This window comes from Fukomys damarensis, unplaced genomic scaffold (assembly GCF_012274545.1).
Source record: "Fukomys damarensis isolate Sample0158 unplaced genomic scaffold, DMR_v1.0_HiC HiC_scaffold_13, whole genome shotgun sequence".
NCBI lineage: Eukaryota > Metazoa > Chordata > Mammalia > Rodentia > Bathyergidae > Fukomys > Fukomys damarensis.
In genome coordinates, this window is record NW_022900925.1 from 34,017,901 (window position 1) to 34,039,133 (window position 21,233).

Here is a 21,233-nt window from a genome sequence, read left to right on the forward strand (position 1 = left end):
GTGTAGGGCCAGAGATGGTGGCCTTCACCACCTGCAGCCAGAGTTCTCAGTGCTGGCCAGTGGACCACCCTCAGAGCTTCCCAGACTTTCTGTCTGGCCAGAGTCCTAAGGGCTGAGTCCCTGGTGACACGAGCATATCACGTAGTTCCAGCCGGCGCCGTGCTGTGCTTGCACACAGTTGCGGGCGGGTTTTGTCCCCAGTGAAGTCCTGTCTGTGGTGAAGCTTGCTCAGGTGCTGAGGACACTTGAGGTAGCACAGCCGGGGCTCTTACTGCCTCAGGTCATGGGTCTCAGCCGAAACTGCTGGGTTGGAAGCTGAGAAACATTTTTTGCTCTTTACAGCGCCGTCCGTTGCTGCTTCTCACTGCATCAAGTGGCGCTTGGGAAGCCAGTCCTTCACCCCATGCCCAGTTGTCCATACACATGTTGCTCTGGGACCTCAGAATCCCAGGCCGCCTCAGTGTAACCGTGTCCAGTGTTGTGCAATCCAAGCACCAGCGGTACAGCCTGCTGCTGCCACTCCTGCTCCTCCCTCAGCTGCTGCCCTGGGCCGGGGTGTGACATGAGCCTGTTCTGGCTTGTGAGTCCCCTGGACAAGTGACTCCTGGGTCTTCTTGCTCAAGCTCTGCTCTGCCTCCCAGGGGTCGCCTCGAACGATCACTCTAGTGCCGCTGTGCAGCTTGGCGTGACCCTTGCCATGGCCACCTCTCCGAGGGGTGGCCTCCCTTCCCTGTGACTTTTCACACCCCAAGGAAGTCTTGATCCAGACTTCCATGGTGAGGAGGATCTTGTCCTGCTTGGGCCATGGTGCCCAGTGTTGATGTGCCTGGTCCAGTGGACGTGGGTAAAGCCCCCAGCTGTGACCACACCTGCCTTAGCGACACTCGGTGACATTGGAAAAGCTTCAAGCACAGGACGTCCTGCCAGGTCCGGATTTGGAGGCTGCGCTAACGTGACCTCCGACTTAGTGGTTTAAACAGCAGATGTTTATTGTCTCGAAGTTCAGGAGAGCAGAGGGCCCCGTTGGGTCCCCGCAGGCTGGGAGGTCAAGGTGCTGGCTGGCCAGGTCCCGTGCTCCCGGCATGCACTGGGGCGAGTCTGTTCCTTGCCTCTTCCAGTTCCAGGGCTGCCCGCCCTCCTGGGCTCAGAGCCACACGGTCACTCCAGTCTCGGCCTCCCCGTCGTGTCGCCTCATCCTCTTCTGTGTCTGTGTGGCCCCTCTGCCCCTGTCTCACAAGGACACTCGGAATGGCAGATGTCCTTAGGGCCCGCCCCGCTAATCCCGGGATCCTCTTCCCATCCCAGGATCCTAACTAAATCACATTTGCAAACACTTTGCCATATAAGGTAACATTTATGGGTTTTTGATATCTTTGGAGGCTATTTTTCTTTTTTCTCCCCCTCCCTATTTGTTTATTCAGGGGAATTCAACAGATGGTTGAAGGATTAGAAAAAAAAATAATGATTTCACATGCTCACTCTATACCGCCCCAGTTACACTTAGTTTTGCTTCATAACCCTTTGATAGTTTTCTTGTGGGCATATATCATTTTATACTTAGAAGAACAAATGTTGTCGCCTGTAGGGATCGGGCAGCATTACAGACTGCTTGGAAAACCCTGAAAAGCACAGAATAGAGGAGACAAATCACCACCGGCACAATGGACGGTTTTCAGCCTGTCACACTCCCCGACCTCCTCTACCGTCCCATTCTCCTGCCGCCCTGCTGCCTCGGGGTCCTCCAACACACCGGCCTGGCCCTGCCTCCGGCCTTTCCTCTTGCTGCCCCTCCATCGGGATCAGTCCCCCGTCAGATGCCCGCAGGCCCCTCCCGCTCGCCTTCCTGTGTTTATTGAGGAGCTGCCCATTCAGCGAGGACCGCCCTGGGAGTCTCAGTCTCGTGCCCCCTGCCCAGGATTCCTGTGCCCTTTGCTTGCTGCATCTCTCTCTCACACGCCTCACTTTTGAAACACGGCCCATACACAGTGTGAACCCTAGGAGCCAGGGGGTTCTGTGGTTCTGGGCATTGCTGGGTCTCCCGCGTCTGGAGCAGGGTCTGGCGTGCTGTGTGCATCCAGGACCTGCTTACTGAGTGCCGAGCAACGTCTGCCCGAGCCCACGCGCACGGAGGTGACGTGGAGTGGAGGAGCCAAGTCAGCACGGCTCCCTGACGAGATGGGAGAGCGCTGGTGGGTCATCCCAGGCAGAGAGACCAGGCTTAGAGGGTGGGGTCCAAAAAGGAGGACATGGATTTGCCGGAGTGAGACAGGCCCCAGACAGAAGAGGGGATGCTGGGCCCAGGGCCTTGGGTGGGCACTGAGACAGAGACGGACTGAGACAGGCATCCACTTCAGGTGGCACAGAGAGGTGAGTAACTGCACTGGGCAAGGGATGATCCCAGCTGCCCCGGCTCCCCACCTCTCTGCACCCCTGCGCAAGCCCACCTGCTGCCCCCCTCACATGCCCGGGAGCTGCAGGGGTGAAGAGACGTCTGCGGCGGCAGTCGGGGCGTGGCTGTTTTTCTCCCTCGCCACCTGGGAGCCCACAGGTTGGGGGATAGAATTAGTACCTTCACTGTTGTCCTCTCTGCTCGGTGGCCTCTGCCACTTTTCTGGGGATCGCAGGCTTGTGCGGGGCTCAGGGGTTGGACCATTGAGCTAGTAATCTGCAGGCTTGGTGTCTGCAGGGTCGTCCAGGTGGTCACAGCAGAGGGGGCTTCTTCCTCCCTCGGTGGCACATGCAGCTACCTTTGCTGAGGCTCCAGCACCCCGGTTTCGGGAGACACGGACATCTTAGGGCTTTGGGGGACCAGTACCACCGGGACTGGGGCTCTTGCACCTGAAGAAGTCAGGGCAGTTGTCTCACCTTGGCCATGTTACAAAGGCCTGCTCGGTGGGCAGCTGCGAACAGCAGGAGCCAGGGGTTCCATCCCCAGTGGCCCGTCTGGTGCAGCTGTCAGGGCACATGGCCAGCACTGTCACAGTCCACCTCGCACTGCCCCACCAAGCTCCCTTCGCAGCTGTTGGTAGGGAGGCGTCGTGTCCCCCTCCCCCACCCTCCCCTTCCGTTGCGGCAACCCCTCGGGGAGGTCAGCAGATCTTGTGGAGGAGCCGGTTCCCAGGCCCTCGTGTTTCTGGCAGCCTGTGCACAAAAGTTAGAGGGGAACTGGTCCCCCTGGAGCGCTCCCCTCAGCCCCTCCCTTGGAACGGAGGCAGGGATGTTAGTGCCGGGAGGGACCTGGGCCTCTTTGACCTTGTACTTTGAGCCAGCAGCTTTCTTGGTTGGTGGGAGCTTGGGAGGTGGTTCTGTGGCTCCCCTTGTCTCCGTCTTGGCCTGTGTCTTCCGTGTCTCCATGCAGCAGGGGAGGAAGGATGGCAGAGGGAGAGCCCTTCCTCGGGAGGGGCACGGCCAGCCAGGCCCAGGAGAAGCAGGAGCATTAAGGCCAAGCGGGGCAGAAATCAGGGCTGGCTTTGAGTTCTGGCTCCTTCCTTTCTGAAAATGTCTCTTTCTTGCACATGCAGGAGGACTTTGGGGTCCTCACACTCATTCTGTGTGCAGAAAAGAATCGGGGTACAAGCTTGAAGCCTTTGCTTCTCTGGGAGGGATGGAAGACTACGTTGATCTTCTTTGTGTTTTACCAAGTAATGATTCCTTCCAGGAGTCCTGTCCGTCAGCTTTTTTCCTTAGGTTCCAAGGTCCCAGGCCTGTGCTAGGCCCAGAGAATAAAATGCAGATTGTTGAGCCCGTCCTTGTTTGGAGCCGGTTAGGAGAGGAGGGTCAGTGCTTGTGCCCATCATTGGGAGCACCAGGAGTAAAGGGGGATCTGATACCCGTATGCAGGTCAGCACAGAGAAGAGAAGAGTTGGCCCATCAGGTTTATGGCCAGGAGGCAGGTGTTTCTGCCTGTAAGGAAAAGCAGGCTGGGCATGTTCAGGAGGAGGGTGCGCAGATGCAAGAAGGAAGCTGTGTCTATTTCCTGGGCCCACACTAGCCTATGAGAGCTGTCACTGTGCTTTTCTTTTGCAGAAAGGGAGTGCGTGGTTAAGACAGGGTCTCCTCATGTAGTTCAGGCTGGTCTTAAGCTCACTATGTAGCCCAGGTTGGCCTTGAACTCATGGCAATTCTGCCTCACCCTCTGGAGTGCTGGAATTACAGATGTGCGTCACCACGCCTGACTAATGTCATTGCTTTTCCCCTGCAGACGCCCCTGTCCTGGCAAGAGCTGGAAGGTGAACGGACCGGCTCCTGCGCCCACAAACGGTCGGCGTCCTGGGGAAGCACAGACCATCGGAAAGAGGTACCTGCCCTCTTGGACTCTGGCCTGGGCGGCTGCCTGTTTTCCAACACCTAGCACCATGCCAGGCCTCGGCTCTGGACGGTGACCATACTTGCAGTCCCTTGTGCCTCCCCAGCCCCTTCCTAAGGAGAACGCCTGCTGTTAGGAGCCCTGGCCCCCTGTGAGGGAATGGCCAGGCGGCAGGCAGCCAGGCACAGGGCTGGAGCCTCTGTTGTGCAACTCGAAGATTGGATCGGGCTAAGCTGGTCAGCGACTGGGGGGAGTCAGGGAATGAGTCCCTGGGGATGAGGAGGCCCTGGCCTCAGTTACTACTTAACTGCTCAAAGAAGGGGACACACACTCTGTCCTCACTCTCCTTCGGTCCCAGGAGGACTGCAGGCATGGAGGTTGAGTAGAGCAGGCCATTGGCTAGATTCTGGGGCTCCCAGCCAGCTCCTCTAATGTGTCACGTGGCAGCTCCTCAGGGGTGCTGCCAGGCCTCACCCTCAACCCCATCCCAAACGGAAGTTGCTCCTGTCCTCATTGCTGAGAACAAAAAGAAATAGGAAGTGGTTATATGCAAGTTTAAGGATCAGGGGGAATTGAAAAATACTTCACGTTTTCCATGATCAGCATGGGCAGGTTATTCATTCAAGGTTAGAGTCACGGCATGAGTGATTCGCAGTGGTCAATTGAAAAGTCAATTGAATTGAAAATTCACACCAGGTGTGATGGTGTATGTCCGTGATCCCAACACTCGGGAGGCTGAGGCAGGAGGATCTCTGACTTTGGGACCAGCCTGGGTTATAGCCTGAGACCCTATCTGAAAAAAAAAAAAAAAAAAAAAAAAAGAAAAGAAAAGCACTTTCTAAGCTGGGCCTATAATCCCAGCACTTGGGAGGCTGAATCAGGAAGATTCTGAAAAAAAAAGAAAAGAAAAGAAAAGCACTTTCTAAGCTGGGCCTATAATCCCAGCACTTGGGAGGCTGAATCAGGAAGATTCAACAAATTTGAGGCCAGCCTAAGATATACAGTGAGTTCACGGTCATCCTGAACTACATAATGAGACTCTGTCTCAAACAGAAAAACAAACAAACAAACCAAAGTGCTTCAATGCTGTAGTGAGAAGTTTTCTGGCTACAGGCAGCAGATTCCCTTTGAGCTCAGGTTATACAGCTCTGCTTCCCACGAGTATTTGCCAGTAGAGGACAGGAAGGCCCAGAGTTGCAATTGGGCAGGGCTATTCAGGGCTGTCACAGGGCACGGGAATCTAGACTGTGGTCTTCTTCCAGACAGCCCATGCTGCCGTAGTTAGGCACCTTTAAAGCAGGGGAGGGACACATGTCATCCTTAATGGTCTCAGGCCCTCAGGGTGGTGGCAGGGCTCGATGAGGCAGAAACTGCGGTCAGCCCTTTCTTTCTTTTTTTTTTTTTTTTTTTTGGTACCAGAGTTTGCGTTTGCAAGGCAGGCAGTGGAACCAATGAGCCAACTCCCTGGCCCTACGACCTTGCTACTTTGGATTGGCATCCATACCTTTGCCATCTGTGAAAGACAAAATAGTCCCAGAGCTGCGTATTTTCTTTTTTCTTTTTTTTTTGAGACGGGCTCTCACTACGTAGTTGAGACTGACATTGAACTCACAGCAATCCTCCTGCCTCAGCCTCCCGAGTGCTGGGATCACAGGCGTGCGCCACCACGTCCAGCCCAGAGCTGGGTATTTTCAATTTGTTGGAGCCTGGTCTGTCTAAGATACATGACAATTCAAAAAATCAGATAAGTCTAGTTCAGATGTGCAGTGAGTCCAGATAACCCATCTCCCAGGTTTTAACCACCACTGAGCCACTTTGATTTGGAAGATTAAATTCCATGTCCCTTTTGGGACCCGTCGTGGGCCTGTGGCAGGGCTGCACCCGGGAGGAGGAGGGACCCGCTGTCCTGAGTTGCCCCACCCGGCCCTCCTGTCCCTCTCTCTCTGGCTGCCAGATCACCAAGTTGAAACAACAGCTGCAGCGCACGAAGCTGAGCCGCAGTGGGAAGGAGAAGGAGAGAGGCTCCCCGCTGCAAGGGGACCACGCTGTGCGGGGAGCGCTGAGGGTGAGTCTTGTCCCCCGACCTGCTCCCCCATCTGCTTCCATGATGGTCACAGAATTCTCTCGACTCTGTCAGCTCCTGAGCCCACCACAGAGGATGCTTTTGCGGCTGCCTGGGTGGCCAGGTGGCATTTTAGCCCACTTGGACTCTTCTGAGTGATGTCGGAAGGCTCATTGCTGTTCTGCATGTCCGAGACAGGGACCCAAGAGTGACAGAGCTCTCAAGGCTCCAAAGTGTACAGAAAAGCCCCCGAGTGGGACGGGCCTGCTGCAACCTGTGGCTGCCCCCAGACAGCCCTTCCTTCTCGCGGTCCTGCTGTGTGGGTGGATGAAGCTGCTGTCCCGGTCAGGTCGGATGGCGGTGGAGCTGGGTGGGGCTTCCGGTGATCACTTGACTCACCTCCTCCTCAGGCGTCCCCTCCCAGCTTCCCCTCGGAGTGCCCGGTCCTGCGACTCAGCCCCTGCCTGCACCGGAGCCTGGAGGGGCTCAACCAAGAGGTGGAGGAGGTGTTCGTGAAGGAGCAGGGCGAAGAGGAGCTGCTGAGGGTTAGTGGCGGCCGGCCGTGTCCTGCTGCTCCTGACAGTGGTGCGGCCACCTGGGCCTCTCAAGCCGTGGCTGCATACACAGGAGCGTGAGCCGAGCTGGGCGACAGCAGAGTGTGTGCGTGCAGCTGGGGAAGGCCTGGAGTGCTGAGCGGAGAGCCGGGTCCCCAGCCAGGCCGGGCCGGGCCTGACATCGCTCTCCAGCCGAGCAGCCGGCTCACGTTCCCTGAGTCCTCGGCACTGTCACCACCTCCCTCCCGCGGTCGCTACCTGGTGACACGCCCCCACGTGTCACCCTTCATGCCCAGTTGCCCCCGTGTGGCCGTCTCCTGCCCCACTCCCAGGCTGAATTAGGTGGTACCTTTTTTGCAGTCCCAGGCACATTTTTATACTGACGCACGGCGTTCGGGGAGCACCAGTTAGGCAGTACTCATAGATTTCCAGTTTATGATTTACCCACTGGTTCATTTTTAATTTGGGCATATGCAGGGTTTCATGTACCCTCAAGCACGCACACCATGTAGTGAGCTGGGGGTCTGAATACCAGTGGCTGTTTGTTTATAGAGGAGTGACACGGGCCCTTGACCATGCTTGTCCTGAGATGGCGCACAGCACAGACAGCGTCCTGCTGCCTTGGTCCGCCTGTGTGCTGCTCACCTTTGTTGTCCCCAGAGCCCAGCACTGGAAGATCTCTGCCCTCGTTGGGTGGACACACTGGCCACGCCACACGGGGATATGTGATCATCGTGGGCAGCCTGTGCTGTGGGGCAAAGAACAGAGTGCTGTGGGAGAACCGAGGTGTTCCCTGGGCTGCGGGAGACTGGGGAGTGAATCCCTTAAGGAAATGGCGCTCCGTTGTCACCGTGGGTGAGGAAGAGAGGCAGAGGGGAGGGCACACGGAGTACTTGGGCTCGCGGAAAGTCGAGGGACTGAGTCTCCCCCTCCTTCCTCGTCAGATCCTTGAGGTTCCCGATGGGCACCGTGCCCCAGCTCCTCCCCACAGTGGCAGCTGTGATCGTCCCCTCCTGCTCCTGGAGCCAGGCAACCCTGCCAGCTCTCCCTCCATGCCGCTGGCGTCCCCCCAGCCCTGTGGCAGGGCCAGCCGCGAGGAGCACCGGGGCGCCGTTGAGGAGCTGGCATCCGTCCCCAGTGACAAAGGTAAGGCGCTGTGCTGAGGCAGCAGGGCTGACCCTGAGCTGCCGGAGGCTCCACAGAATCACGAAGGCCCAGCACTGTCACTCACGCACCGCGAGTTACCCTCTTCCCGCGCACTATACCCACAGCCGTAATCATGGTCCTGTATGTCTATTCTGGTTTGTAGTTTGTAAAGTCTTTGCATCCATTCTTCTACTTCATCTTCAACCCCTCCCGTCCTGGTGTTTTGGCTGAAGTTCAGCCTGCTGTAGTGGAAGCCAGGGCGTCCCTGTTCACGTGAGTTGGGACAGCAGTGCTCCCTGGATGGGACAGATTTTAGGTCTGCAGCAAGGAGAAGCAGTGTGGTGTGCTGGCTGGCAGGGCGTTGCAGCCTGGGGGAAACCTGAGGGACAGCAGGTAGGGTCCCTTTACAGTTGCAGTCCCCGCCTGCCTCCTGGGAATGCGGAATGGGTATGAGACTTTCTTTTCCCATCAGTGCGACTGTGTTTTATTATCATTATGTGCCATTTATATTTGTGAGCTGCCTCAAAGGTGCTTTAAGGCAGAATATGAAACAACTTTAGTATATGTGCTGCCGAAGCGAAACGAGCGCCAGAATATGGAACAAACCAGCCTCATTAGCATGGCCACTGCCGCTGCCGCTGCCTTGTCGAGTGCCTCCCAGCCTTGGGCTGTGACACCCGCCAGTGCGGAGAGCTTCCTTCGTCCCCAACGCACTCAGCCCTGCTCTGTTTGCGGCCTCCTCTCCAGGCTACCCGGCCTCCCTCGAAGACGGCAGCCCATCCCCGGTGCTCGCCTTTGCTGCCTCTCCTCAGCCCAACCACAGCTGTGTCTTCAAGCGGGAGCCCCCCGAGGGCTGTGAGCGAGTGCGTGTGTTCGAAGAGGCCACGTGAGTCCCTCCGGTGTGCAGGTGGGAGAGGGAGGGCCGCGGACCCCGTGTGGCCCCGTCGCCAGCCTTGGCCTCTCTCGTCTAGCGGTGCCGTGCATAGCAGGTTAGCGGTATTGCAGCTTTGCCGTGATCGAACTTGTTGACGTTACCTACTCAGAGCTCTTCAGTCTTTGGTTATCATTATCTCCATAGAAACCCGCTCCCTGCCCACATGCCAGCCGCAGGCTCAGCAAGAGCTGGAAAGGAAAGAGACCCGTAACACAAGCCCAAGCCCTTTGTTTGTTCTGTTTTTTCCCATTCCTGTGAAGGTGAGGATTTGCTAGTCCAGCATCAGAAAGGCAGGCAGGCAGGCAGGCAGCACACACTAGTAGTTCCTCACCCTGTGGTGTCGTAATTCAAGTGTCATGAACTTGCAGGCAGAATCTTCCAGTCCTTGCAAGGAAGGACTGTAGAATATCCTAGAACCTGACTATTTGAGAAGCCATTCTGCTGATTCTTAGGCCTCCCCCTGACTAGCAGAGAAATGGGAGCTGGGCTCTCCAAAGACCCGCACAGCCCCCGAAGCAGACCCCTCCGGCTTCGTCTTCACGGGGAAGATTTACGCTGGAAGCCGTGGTTTCGTGAAGTGTAGTCGTGGCGTACCCGTGAAGGTGTAGCTGGCACTGGGTTCGGGATCTGCGATGAGGAAGAGCACAACCCCTGCCTGCAGGAGTTACGAGCAGCCTGCCACCCGCAGGAGCTTTGTGACTTGTCACTGAGGCCTGGCCCTGGGTCCTCCAGTGGGCTGTTGCTTCCTCCGATTCTTTCCCAGACTCCTACTGCCAGAAGCAATCTTAGAGTTATCTCCTGCTTCCTGCCTCTGCACCCACCCCGGTGCATGTCGGTTACTTTCTGAGATACTCTGGGTCTGAACTGCTGCAGCTCACGGGCGCTCCTCACTCACCAGCTGCCCATTGGAAAGGCCGTGTGGACAGCGGTGCCCTCACCAAGCTTCCCTCTGCTTAGCTGCTGTCCCCGCTTAGATTTCCTGGATTCCCCAGGGAGGAAGTCAAGCTGCCCAGGCCGTGCTGGTTGCACTCGCGTTCCTCGCGGGCCTGCGCCAGCCTTCCCTCTCCTGCCAGGGCCCCGCCCTCCATGAAGCGACCTCTCTGCCAGGCGACGCCTTGCTGCTGCAGAGACCCCCTTCCCACACGGCCCCGGCACGTGGCCTGGCACTGCCTGCCCCTCTTCTCTCTCTGCCAGATCTCTGCCCTTCTTGCACCTCGCTTTGCTTTTGGGGGCCGTGGATTGTTAGAATTCTAGGATTAAAATGGAAATTAATATACTGATCTGTTCAGAGTGTATTATTCTACATATATGGTGCACTTGGATAAACAGTGAGAAAGAGAAAGGGCCAGACGTGGTGGCACCTGCCCCGCACTCGGGAGGCTGAGGCAGCAGGAGTGCCGCAAGTTCAGGGCCAAGCTGGAGCCACACAGTCAGACCTTGCACGCTGCACACAAAGGGAAAGGTAATCAGCGGGGGAACCCTAGTAACAGCCACCTCCCCACTGTCCTCCCGCTGGCAGCCTCCGGCCATTGTCCATCATCACAACGATTTTACTCAGGAGCCTGTGGATCCCCCTCCTTCATCCTTCCATTTCCCCCAAGTGGTCAGAAGGGCAGGGGTGGTTTTCCCACCACCAGGGTGAGGCAGCCATGGCCGAGGCCACATGGCGAGTGGGGACCCGGATCTTGGAGAGGCCTGAGTGCCTTTGTCGTGGTCTTTGCTCCGCTCTGCTCCCAGGAGCAGTATTGACAGTCATTGCCTTGGAAAGGTGTTCATGAGTCAGACTCCTTAGACCCGCAGACTTAACAGGAGCCATTTATGCCCCTAAGGGGACATCCGGCAATGTCAAGAGACGGTGGGGGCAGAAAGGGGAGGACACAGTACTGCTGGCACCCAGGGGGCAGAGGCCAGGAAGCCACTTAGCCGCCTGCGGCACGCACAGCAGCGCACCCGAACTCTTAACCCTGCACACTGTCCGTGGGGCTAAGGTGGCCACGCTTCCCCTCGGCCAGAGGCCTAGAAAGTCACTGTGCCTGGCTCTGCCCCGAACACCATCCTTCTCTGATGAGATCCCTGTGTGCAAAAGTCCCTATCTCTTCTGAATCACACTGTTGGAAGTTACCCCTTCTGTTTCTAGCCAAAGGCTGTTGCTTAGCCACATTTAAAAACAATGGAAGCCCAGCTCGGCGGCACAGACCTCTAATCCCAGCTTTTGGGGGAGGCTGAGGCAGGAGGATTGAAAGTTCAAGCCCAGCCTGGGCCATTTAGTGATTTAGTGAGATACTGTCTCAAAAAATAAAAAGGGGCTGCCAGTATAGCTCAGTGTAAAGGTGCTAAGTTCAATCTCTAATACCAAAGCAAAAATAAAAACAGTAGAGACCTTAGGGGTGTAAAGACTGTAACCTTCCATTTTTTGGCCAAGTTACCGCCCTGTTTGACCAGAGACCCAGCTCCCCTCGTGCCCGGCTGTGGTGACGTCTCTCACCCTAGCTCACTGGCTGTTTCTCTGTGTACGTGTGGGTCTGTGTCTCTCTCCATCCTCCAGGTCCCCAGGTCCTGACCTGGCCTTCCTGACTTCCTGTCCTGACAAGAACAAAGTCCATTTCAACCCGACCGGCTCGGCCTTCTGCCCCGTCAGCTTGATGAAGCCCCTCTTCCCCAGCATGGGCTTCATCTTCCAGAACTGCCCCTCCAGCCCAGGCTCTCCCCTTCCCCCTGCCAGCCCCAGGGCACCACCTCAGAAGGATCCAGAGGCCTCCAAGGCCTCCCCGCTGCCGTTTGAGCCATGGCGGCGTACCCCTCCATCAGAAGAGCCCGTGCTTTTCCAGAGCTCCCTGGTGGTCTGAGGGGACACCCCCACACCCCACACCTCACCGTGGAGACCAGTGCCTTGGTGGCAGGCCAGTCTAGCTTCTCAAACTGGGGGATGGAGAAGCCCCTCCCTCTCGGCCTTTGAGCACTTTCGTTTATTATGTCAAAGCCCTGGGTCCTCTCTGATGGACACCAGCCCCTGCAAACGTGAGGGGACCGGGACCTGCCTTCACTAGCAGCTGGTGGCTCACAACTCATCCTGTGTCCCCGCCACTTCCCTCCCTTGTTGGACACCCATCCAGAAGACCTAGAGTCCCGCACCCCACGGTGTGAGTCCACGTGACTTCTAGGAAGCTCTTGGCATTGTCATGGAGGAAGCTGGTGGCAGATTTCCTTCCCTCTCCACCTCCAGACAACAGAAGAGCATAGCAGAAGACAGAAATCCCATCCCCACACCTCCCTCTTAGGAGGAGCTGACCAAAGCGGCCCTAGATGGCCAGGACACTTGACCCATTCAGCTGCTGACAGAGGGGTACCCAAGCGTTTCCTCAAGTGGCATTTTCATCTCACGTTCACCCTGACTAAAGATTGTCTTAAGCAGCAGCCCGACCCCAGGTGGGTGGCGAGGAGAGGAAGAACTGGCGTCCCTCTCGGTGGCAAGTGGTGGCTCTGCACCCTCCACCCACCCCAGGGCCGGGGTGGGTTAGAAAAATGCCTATTTTTCTTGTATCGATGTAGAAACTCTATTTTCTCCCAAAGACACTATTTTTGCAGCTGTTTGAAGTTTGTATATTTTCCGTACTGCAGAGCTTACACAAAATTGAAGAATGTTAATGTTTGAGTTTTCTTATCTTGTGTTCAGAGATTTTTTTTTTTTTTTTTTTTTTCAGGTCTTTGTTAAAAGACCTTTTTTTTTTTTGCAGATCTTGGTGTTAACAGACCAAATAAATAAATAATTATTCCCGGCAGCTTGAGGTTCTATTAAATATCTAGGGTGAGAGGAGTGGGATAGACGTGGAGAGTAGTATATTGACCACTTCCCCTGTCTTCAAGGGAAAAGGGCCCACATTTAACACGTAATTGCACTGGTCCGGGTGCTGGATGGACCCCAGCTTGGACTCTTCCATTTCCAATGACCCATAAAGAGACCCAGGAAAAGTCTGTCAAGAATGGAGAGAGTGGCGTGTCCCGGAGTGGGGTAAAGTCACGGGGGAAGGTCCCGCATTCTTCCTCAAGTCTGATAAAGCCCAGTAGGGAGAAGAGATGAGGGTGATCAAAAGGAGAGACTTGGACGTGCATGCTTTTTGCACTGACGTGGGGACACAACCAGGGAGTGGTATTCAGCTGGATTCTCTTGGCACAGTTTTAGGAACTTCTGGATCCTTTGGGGTATTCTTCCCACCTCAGTGAGCAGCCACAACAGTATGTGGCCTTGAAGCACACAAAGAAACTTCTTGTCCTTTTGCAGCCTCTCAGTCTGGTGCTGCACCTGGAAGAGCTGTTAGATTTGGGGCAAAATGGGAATAACCACCCAGACATTCTGATAGTGCTTTAGAATTTACAAAACATTCTCACAAAAGATTATTATCCAGTCTGTGTGAGTGGAAGGCTGACCGCCTCAAGGGCAGTCACAAGTACAGGTGTATTTGTCTCACAAGGCCTCAGGACAGATCTCATGGCCAGGTTGTTCAAACTACCATTCATTGGCTTGGTAAAGCACCTACCACCTCGGGTGCTTTCTATAAAATGTCACTAAAATATGACAGCCATCCAATGAGAGAAATGTAGTAAGTCTCACTGTAGTAAAGAGGGAAGGTCAAAAAGATCAAGTAACTTTCCCCAAAAGACACTACAAAGTGAGGGAGTTGGGATTGGAAACTTGATCATTTAAATCTATTGCCAGTGCTTCTAGCCACAGCACTCTCCTGCATGTGATAGTTCTGTTAATTTCGCGGAGGAAACTTGAGAAGTCAAGTTAGTTGTTTTGAGGTCCCAGCTGGTAAAGAAGCAGATCTGGGACTCGAACCCTGGTCTCTAACCAGCTATTGTTCCCTGGAGGTGCCAGCTGATTGAGTAAAGTAAGCCACAGGGCAAGACAGCACGTGTGTGCAGCATTCCTCTGTCCCCCAACAGAAAGAAAATGGGGATAGGCCCTAGCTTCTCTCACCTTCCCTCCCCCTGGAAGATGTCTGGCTTAGTCAGGCCCCAGGCATTGGGTGTGGTGCTGCCCAGTGTTTCCTTCCTATGCCTGAGCCTGTGCCAGAGGAGCAGGATGCTAGAAGTGCAGCCTGAGTCCAGTGAGCGCCTGAGAACTGGGCCCGTTATTGAGAGCTGGAGCTTTGAGTGGTGGTGAAAAGTCTTGACCTGGAAATTCATTTCCAGGCGAGGAGATTCAACGTTTGAATCAATAGGAGGCGCTCAAAAACGGAAAAGCACCTGGAGGTTACAGGGCACACCCAAAGGATTTGGTTCATTGTTGGTGAACTGGAAGTCCTTGAAAAAAAAATTCACTTAAATAAGCTTGCATTTCCCCCTCCCGGATGTGAGGAAGTAAGATCAGAGTTAAGAGAGAGTAATGAAACTTCTACAGCACACTTCACAGTTTATAAAACACTTTCACAAACCTCAGCTCATTTAATCAGACCAAAGAAGGAACGACGGGGTGGGGTTCTATTAACTCTTAGTTTATGGATTGGGGAAACCGGCTTAAAATGTTCGTGTCCACGCGTAGTTCTCCAAATGTCTTTAAGTGACAAGGGTCCTGACCTGGCAGGAGGTTAAGGCTCCTCTTTTAGGAGCCTAAAGTGTGTGTCGGGGTGGAGCTACGACGCTGGGCAGCCGCTAGAGGGCGCTGAGGTGCCATTAGGAGTTTTTTGGCGTTAGGACCCAGCAAAAACCTGGCGGCCGACCATTGTAAAGACAATTTGATTTGCCGGGCAGGCTGAACCTCCTCTTTCCCGCCCCACTATCTCACCTTGCCACAGCGCAGCCAATCAGTGACCTCCACATCATTATACGTAATCATTCCACGCCCAGATATCACCTAAGCCTCCCCACAGATCTCTGGGTTATAGTTGTCCTCGGCATTGCCTGATCGGAAAAATCTCAGGCAATGCCACAACCTCAAGACAGCTGACGCTTCTGGACATCAGGAATACAGCCAATGTTCCACAGCTAGTCTTTTTTTCCTAGAAAATGATTTCTGGGTTTTGAGGAATTTTCCTCTTGGCAACCCTGAGCTGGCAGTTCGGGAGATGGCTGCTGGGCCCTATTGCGCCGCGGTCGCATGCAGCTCCTATGAGGCCCCCGCCGCCGGTCGGCGATGTCCTCCTGGAGGTGTCCCCGCCGCCGCCGCTCCCGCTGCCGGCTGTGAGCGGGTCTCCGGTCGGCTCGTCTGGGCGTCTCATGGCCGCTAGCAAATCCCTGGTGCCCGATCGGCTGCGCCTGCCGCTCTGCTTCCTGGGTGTTTTCGTCTGTTACTTCTACTATGGGATCCTGCAGGAAAAAATGTGAGTGGACCCCCGAATGGGTCGCTGCCATTCCCCCGTCCATCCCCCACTGCCAGGCCCACGCCCAGGCCCATTTGTAAACGATCCCAATTAACCTTACCAATTCTTCGTACGTCCGGAGGGGCGAGGTAATTCAAAAGCGCTCGGTAGCTCGGCATACTGGATGACAAGAGAATGAGATGCACTGTTTTCTTCTCTCTTTCTTCTGTGTTTCATTTTAGAACAAGAGGAAAGTATGGGGAGGGAGCCAAACAGGAGACGTTCACTTTTGCCTTAACTTTGGTCTTCATCCAATGTGTGGTCAATGCAGTGTTTGCCAAGATCTGTGAGTACCTACATAGTAATTTGCTGGGATGTGGCTCCCTCTCCCCTCAATATTCTGGGCGTCAGGCATTGATTCAACCTCGAGGTCTGTTTCCCAAACTCCACCCCCTTTACACGGCCTCTCTGTTTAAGCTATAAAACTAATGACTTTGAAGTGAGATTAAAATGTTATTTTAATTTAGACCGGCTTCTGAGTCAGAAGTGTGCAGAGAATGGTCTTCTGTGGTCCAAATCCCCATTGAGAATACTTAAAACATTTTCCCCTTTGTCCCTTTGACTTTGTGCACTAGCTTCAAACATGTTTTGAGCTTTCTTTGTTCTCTGAAGGCTATCAGTAGGGATAAGTCGTCTCTTATCCCCGAATGAGACCTCCACCTCTCTCTGCATGTGATCTTGTGGTTGGCTTAGGTGGAATTGGAGAACTGAATGATTTTCAGCGATTTCTTAGTGTAAGAAGACAGAAATAGCTCGTTTCATTTGACAAATTCCTTTCATGCAGCTTCAGCTTTTGCTTAGTGGTCCATCCTATCCCCACCAGGTTTCTCTTGTATATTTTTTGTCTTCTCCTAGTGATCCAGTTTTTTGACACTGCCAGGGTGGATCGTACTCGGAGCTGGCTCTATGCTGCCTGTTCTCTCTCCTATCTGGGTGCCATGGTCTCCAGCAACTCAGCACTACAGTTTGTCAACTACCCAACTCAGGTGAAACCTCAATGAAGGTTGGCTTAGAAACTATTTGAAAAGAACCAAGGGGTTTTCCCTTGGATCTACAACTTAAATAAATAAAAAGGAACAGTGCTGGGAGAGTATGTTTGAGAAATTCAATGTGTAGCACCATCCAGCTGGGCCGTGGTGGTGGGTTGGGTGGTGATAGGGCTGCTTCTGAGTCCAGAGTCCCTGGTATAAGGCCTGTACTTGCCCAGCTTAACGTGGCACCTAGCTCAGTTCCTGGCACATCACAGATGCTCAGAAATTATTTGCTGAATTCTATTTCAGGTCCTTGGTAAATCCTGCAAGCCAATCCCAGGTAAGCAGAAGGACGTGGGCTCCATCCTCTGTCTTCATCTTTCCTGGAGTGAGCTCTCTTCCTCTGCTAGAACTCTGGGTCCCTCTGGGTTTCGTCATCCCATTATAACTCTCCAGGAACTTTACTATAGCCCTTGCCCCTGCCCATCCCATCACCTGTCATTTGTGCCACTTCCTGTGCTGTGCCCAGGCTGGTAATTTCCAGTGGGAGGTAGAGGGTCAATGTGCTGCGTGTGTTTGCACAGTGAGTACATGCCATAAGTTCCATTTTGGTGATCAGTTTTTTTCCCTCAATCTGTTTCTACACCTTTCCCTTATTCCTTCCTGGACCTTTCACCTTTGTTCTCTACTTTTTCCTCATCTTGTACTCTACTTAGCTCTGCTGCTCAGTCATCTTTATCCAGGTGCCAGCCTGTCGCTCCTCTTATCTTCTCTAGACCTTCTTTCTCAGACATTCCTTTTTCCCCGAGTTTTGTTTTTTTTTTTTTGGCTCCTGGGAGGAGTGTACTGGTGTCATTGATGCCTGTGGGTACCTGAGTACTCCACTCTTTTTTCCCTCCCCTGTAGTCATGCTTCTTGGGGTGACACTGCTGAAGAAGAAGTACCCCCTGGCCAAGTACCTGTGTGTGCTGCTAATTGTGGCTGGAGTGGCTCTTTTCATGTACAAACCCAAGAAAGTAGTTGGGATGGAAGAACACACAGTCGGCTACGGAGAGCTGCTGCTGGTATGTGATCCTGCTGGGGAACGCAGCATTTTCTGGCAAATTTAACGAACGACAGCCCCACCTAGGCAGGTAGGAGGCCGTTACATGGTTCAAGGGAGACTGTGTGCTTCTTGTCTCCATTTCTGGTCTCTGCTAACGTCATGGTGGGAAGCCTGAAATATTTAGCTGCAGCTCAGCTCTTCTACTGAGAAAGGGGTCGCTTTGAGCCCTGTGACCAGTTCCTGTTGTGACATCACTGAAAGCTGAGAAGGAAGGAGTGTGGTGGCACTCACTGTGGCTTTCCAAGAGGTATGGGAGCCAGCAGTGAAGACGATACAGTAGGAGCCAAGTGTTCTGCGTATTAACTGGTTAACATTCACAACACTCTCTTAACACAAGTAGTATTATGTCCATTTTCAAAGTCAAGAAACTGAGGCCGGGGAGGTGAAGTCACTTGCCATCATTGCATCCTGTTGAAGTGAGAGAGTCAGGATCCAGGATGAGGTGCTCTTCCCACAGACTCCAGTCTGTGTGAAGTGTTCACTCTCCTCCAAGCTAGGGAGCAGCCTTAGCAGCTTCAGTGGAGGAGGTGGATGGCTCACTGCAGCCTGATTTAGCCCCTGACACCAGCGGGAGGCAGGCTGAGGAAGTGCTCGGCTTCCAGCTCTGCAGTCCTTACAGTTCATCGTGGCATTCAGTGAGCCTGTCGGTCCAGTGTCTGCGGAGGGACGGCTGGCACGGTCTCTCCCTGCCCTCCGTCTGGGACAGACGGCAACTGTTTGCGAGCTCTGTCTTCACGGAGTGGCTTCTTGAGGAGCAAGGGCTGAGAATCCTGTGTCCTGGCGGCCACCTCATTGCAGGCTGCTTCCTTTCCTTCCCAGCTGTTATCTCTGACCCTGGACGGACTGACAGGCGTTTCCCAGGACCACATGCGGGCACATTACCAAACGGGCTCCAACCACATGATGTTGAATATCAACCTTTGGTCCACGTTGCTGCTGGGAGCTGGTAAGGAGCAGATGTGCTGTTCTTCCCACGGATCACCAGAGGGCAGACTGCTCTCGTGCGGTTGATCCTAGCTCAGCTGCCTGTGCTAACTTTGCTCACTTGGTTTCATGCCCTTCTGTCCAAACCCTGACAAGCCTTCTGGGAAGGACCTGCCTGCTACCCGTTACTAACACAATAGGGGTAGACCTGAGCCCACTGACAGGGAAGCCGCACATAGTGAAACACGGGGTGTCCGGGACTTCCCTCCCAGGAGGCCAGTGAAACACTGATGTACTCACAGAACATAGACATAGGTGTACGCTGGATGCAGTTCAAACATGAAAGCATTTGCTCTGAACTCAGTGTTTCTTGACTTTCAACTCTGGGCATACGTCGGAAATTTTTGTGTGCAGCACACTAGGATTAAAGGGGGGTTGCTGGTGGCCGGAGGTGGCCCGCGCCGGGAGCGTCCTTAAGCTAGAGATGTGTGAGTGCTATCTCCACACTTCAGAGGTTGTCCACTTTCAGTCACTTGGGTAGAAGTAACTCACTAATTTTGAAGCCTTTCTTGCAAAATCAAGTCTAGTTTCTCTTAGATGTGGATGTGGCTCAGTGTGAAAGCTCTGGGTTCAATTCCCAGTACCCCCTCCAGTATTTGTATGTGTATGTGTACACACGCACGCGCGCACACACATTTGAGAAAGACCCATGACGGGACAGTGCGTGCTCCGTACACACACTTCCCCATCCTGCTCTCCTTCACGGTACTGTAGCGGGCTGTGGGCAGGAGTGTGCTCGTCCCTTACAAGATGCACCCTTTACTTTTGACTTTTGCTTTCAGGAATCCTGTTCACCGGAGAGCTCTGGGAGTTCTTGAGCTTTGCCGAAAGGTACCCAGGCATCATCTACAACATCCTGCTCTTTGGCCTGACCAGTGCCTTGGGCCAGGTGAGTTCCTGAGGGGACCACGTGGCCTCCCTTGCTGTGGCAGGATCAGCCAGGAGGTCTGGCACTGTGGACCTCGGGGCAGTGCCAGGAGTCACCTAACCCGCCTTCTCGACTTCCAGAGCTTCATCTTCATGACAGTTGTGTATTTCGGTCCCCTGACCTGCTCCATCATCACCACAACTCGCAAGTTCTTCACTATCTTGGCCTCCGTGATCCTCTTCGCCAATCCCATCAGCCCCATGCAGTGGGTGGGCACCGTGCTTGTGTTCCTGGGTAAGTAGCACCCAGAATGGCATCTCAGAGCCACACAGAGGGATGATGACAGTTTGATAGTTTTTTTTCCAAAAATGTATTTGTGTAACCATAAGATTTATTTAATTATTATATTTTTTAAAATTTTATTTTGGTACTGGGGATCGAACTCAGGTCCTTATGCTTGTGAGACAGGCAGCAGAACCACTGAGCTAAATGTCTGGCCCTTATTTAATTACTTTAGAGAAAACCAGGCTTGGTAGCACACACCTGTAATCCCAGCACTCAGGAGGCTGAGGCAGGAGAATCACCTAGGCTGCATAGTGAGTTCAAGGTCAGTCAGAACTACATAGTGAGAAGCTGTCTCAAAAAGCAAAAACCGGGCCGAGGGTTTGGTTCATTGGCTCAGTGGCTGCCATCTGCCTCCCAAGTGCAAGGGCTTGAGTTGGATCCCTGGTACCAAAAAAATCCAAAAAACAAAACACCCCCCCAACCCCCGCAAAAAAGCAAAGGAAGCTTTTCCAATGCAGCCTTCCTCGTGTACAGTTCAGTGATTTCCTTCCAGATCTTGAGCAGGGCAGAATTACTATGCTTACTCCTTACCAACTCACGATGCTCTGGGTGAGCAGAGAGAAACAGCTTAGAAAGTCCTTGTGCGTGTTTGCCTGTGTGTGTGTGTGTGTGTGTGTGTGTGTGTGTGTGTGTGGTACCGAGAATTGAACCTGGTGGTGCTCTACCACTGAGCTACAACCCCAGCTCTTTTTATTGTTCATTTAGAGACAAAGTCTTGCTAAGTTGCCTAGGGTGGCCTGTAATTTGGAAACCTCCTGCTTCATCCTCCTGCCTCAGCCTCCTAAGTCGCTGGGATTCCAGATGTGTATCACTGTGCCTGGCAGCTCAGAAATTTTGACTCTTTCAGTTTCTTTTGGTCTTCCTGTATATTTTATCTATAACACCAGTCAGTATCTTGGCGATTTTTGTTTTTAGTTCCGTTTGATGCCCCTCTGTTGTCGCTGAAGAAATTCCAGAAGGACACTGCCTAGAATTTTGAAGAACCAAAGCTGACTCAGCAATCACTGGTATGTTTCATGCGGTTCCCAGGAAGCTAAACGCATTTTCTCCATCCTGTAGGTCTCGGTCTTGATGCCAAGTTTGGGAAAGGAGCTAAGAAGACGTCCCACTAGGAAGAGGGAAACTACCTCCACTCTGGAATGCTTCAGTTACTATCTCCAGCAGCACCAGCCCTGGGAAAATGGACTCAGTAGTGCTGCAGGACTGGGTTCCAGTCTTTTTTTTTTCTTTCTTTTGTAATCAAAGGAAGTACCATCACATATTCTTTAAAAACACAATCTTGGATTCTAACGAGACGCGTGGGCAGTCTCTGTTCTCAGTGCTTGTCTAGTGCAAATAGAGAGGGAGGGGAGCCGAGCCGATGCTCTGACCCCGCGGCCCTGTCCCGCATGCGTGGTGCGGCCACGTGGGTGAGCCAGGCGGGGTGCGCTCGGAGCGAGTGTGTGGTTGTGATTGTGCTGAGGCAGGTGGCTGTCTTTGGAGGCAGAGGATTCAGGGATCACTTCTCAGAGCTGGGCGCACAAGCACGAGAAGTGTTCTCCTTAAGAAGCGCCTCGAGGTTGGAGTGAGATGGTCCCGAGTGTCACATTCTGCTGGGTT

At 53.8% G+C, this 21,233-nt stretch overlaps 2 protein-coding genes across 4 annotated transcripts in view; both read left to right on the plus strand.

Moving 5' to 3' along the window:
• Positions 1 to 12,655, plus strand: part of Fam117a (family with sequence similarity 117 member A) — a gene marked incomplete at its 5' end in the record, with an annotated part of 39,791 nt that extends 27,136 nt beyond the window's left edge. The window contains 6 exons of the mRNA XM_019206921.2: positions 4,202 to 4,297; positions 6,261 to 6,371; positions 6,779 to 6,913; positions 7,867 to 8,068; positions 8,816 to 8,954; positions 11,548 to 12,655. Coding sequence (XP_019062466.1) covers positions 4,202 to 4,297; positions 6,261 to 6,371; positions 6,779 to 6,913; positions 7,867 to 8,068; positions 8,816 to 8,954; positions 11,548 to 11,848 — 984 coding nt within the window. The remainder of the gene's footprint in view (positions 1 to 4,201; positions 4,298 to 6,260; positions 6,372 to 6,778; positions 6,914 to 7,866; positions 8,069 to 8,815; positions 8,955 to 11,547) is intronic.
• A 2,263-nt stretch (positions 12,656 to 14,918) lies between these two features.
• Positions 14,919 to 20,921, plus strand: Slc35b1 (solute carrier family 35 member B1). 3 transcript variants are annotated; one of them, XM_010620130.3, is made up of 9 exons: positions 14,919 to 15,322; positions 15,544 to 15,647; positions 16,217 to 16,347; positions 16,642 to 16,672; positions 17,239 to 17,396; positions 18,257 to 18,383; positions 19,204 to 19,310; positions 19,430 to 19,583; positions 20,694 to 20,921. In XM_010620130.3, the coding sequence occupies exons 1-9, from the start codon at positions 15,111 to 15,113 to the stop codon at positions 20,744 to 20,746; spliced, it is 1,077 nt and encodes a 358-aa protein (XP_010618432.1). In that variant the 5' UTR covers positions 14,919 to 15,110; the 3' UTR covers positions 20,747 to 20,921. The 3 variants fall into 3 exon arrangements, with proteins under 3 accessions (XP_010618432.1, XP_033618883.1, XP_010618434.1); XM_033762992.1 differs by having other exon boundaries at positions 15,246 to 15,322; positions 16,185 to 16,347; XM_010620132.3 differs by having other exon boundaries at positions 15,246 to 15,322; positions 16,242 to 16,347; positions 20,694 to 20,920.
• Positions 20,922 to 21,233: the final 312 nt, after the last annotated feature.

Excerpts from the sequence above, each read along its gene's own strand:
- Slc35b1 (XM_010620130.3), top strand. The coding sequence starts at position 15,111 with ATGAGGCCCCCGCCGCCGGTCGGCGATGTCCTCCTGGAGGTGTCCCCG. Across the intron at positions 16,348-16,641 it reads TTGTCAACTACCCAACTCAG|GTCCTTGGTAAATCCTGCAA; the intron begins GTGAAACCTCAA and ends ATTCTATTTCAG. Across the intron at positions 19,584-20,693 it reads CACCGTGCTTGTGTTCCTGG|GTCTCGGTCTTGATGCCAAG; the intron begins GTAAGTAGCACC and ends TCCATCCTGTAG.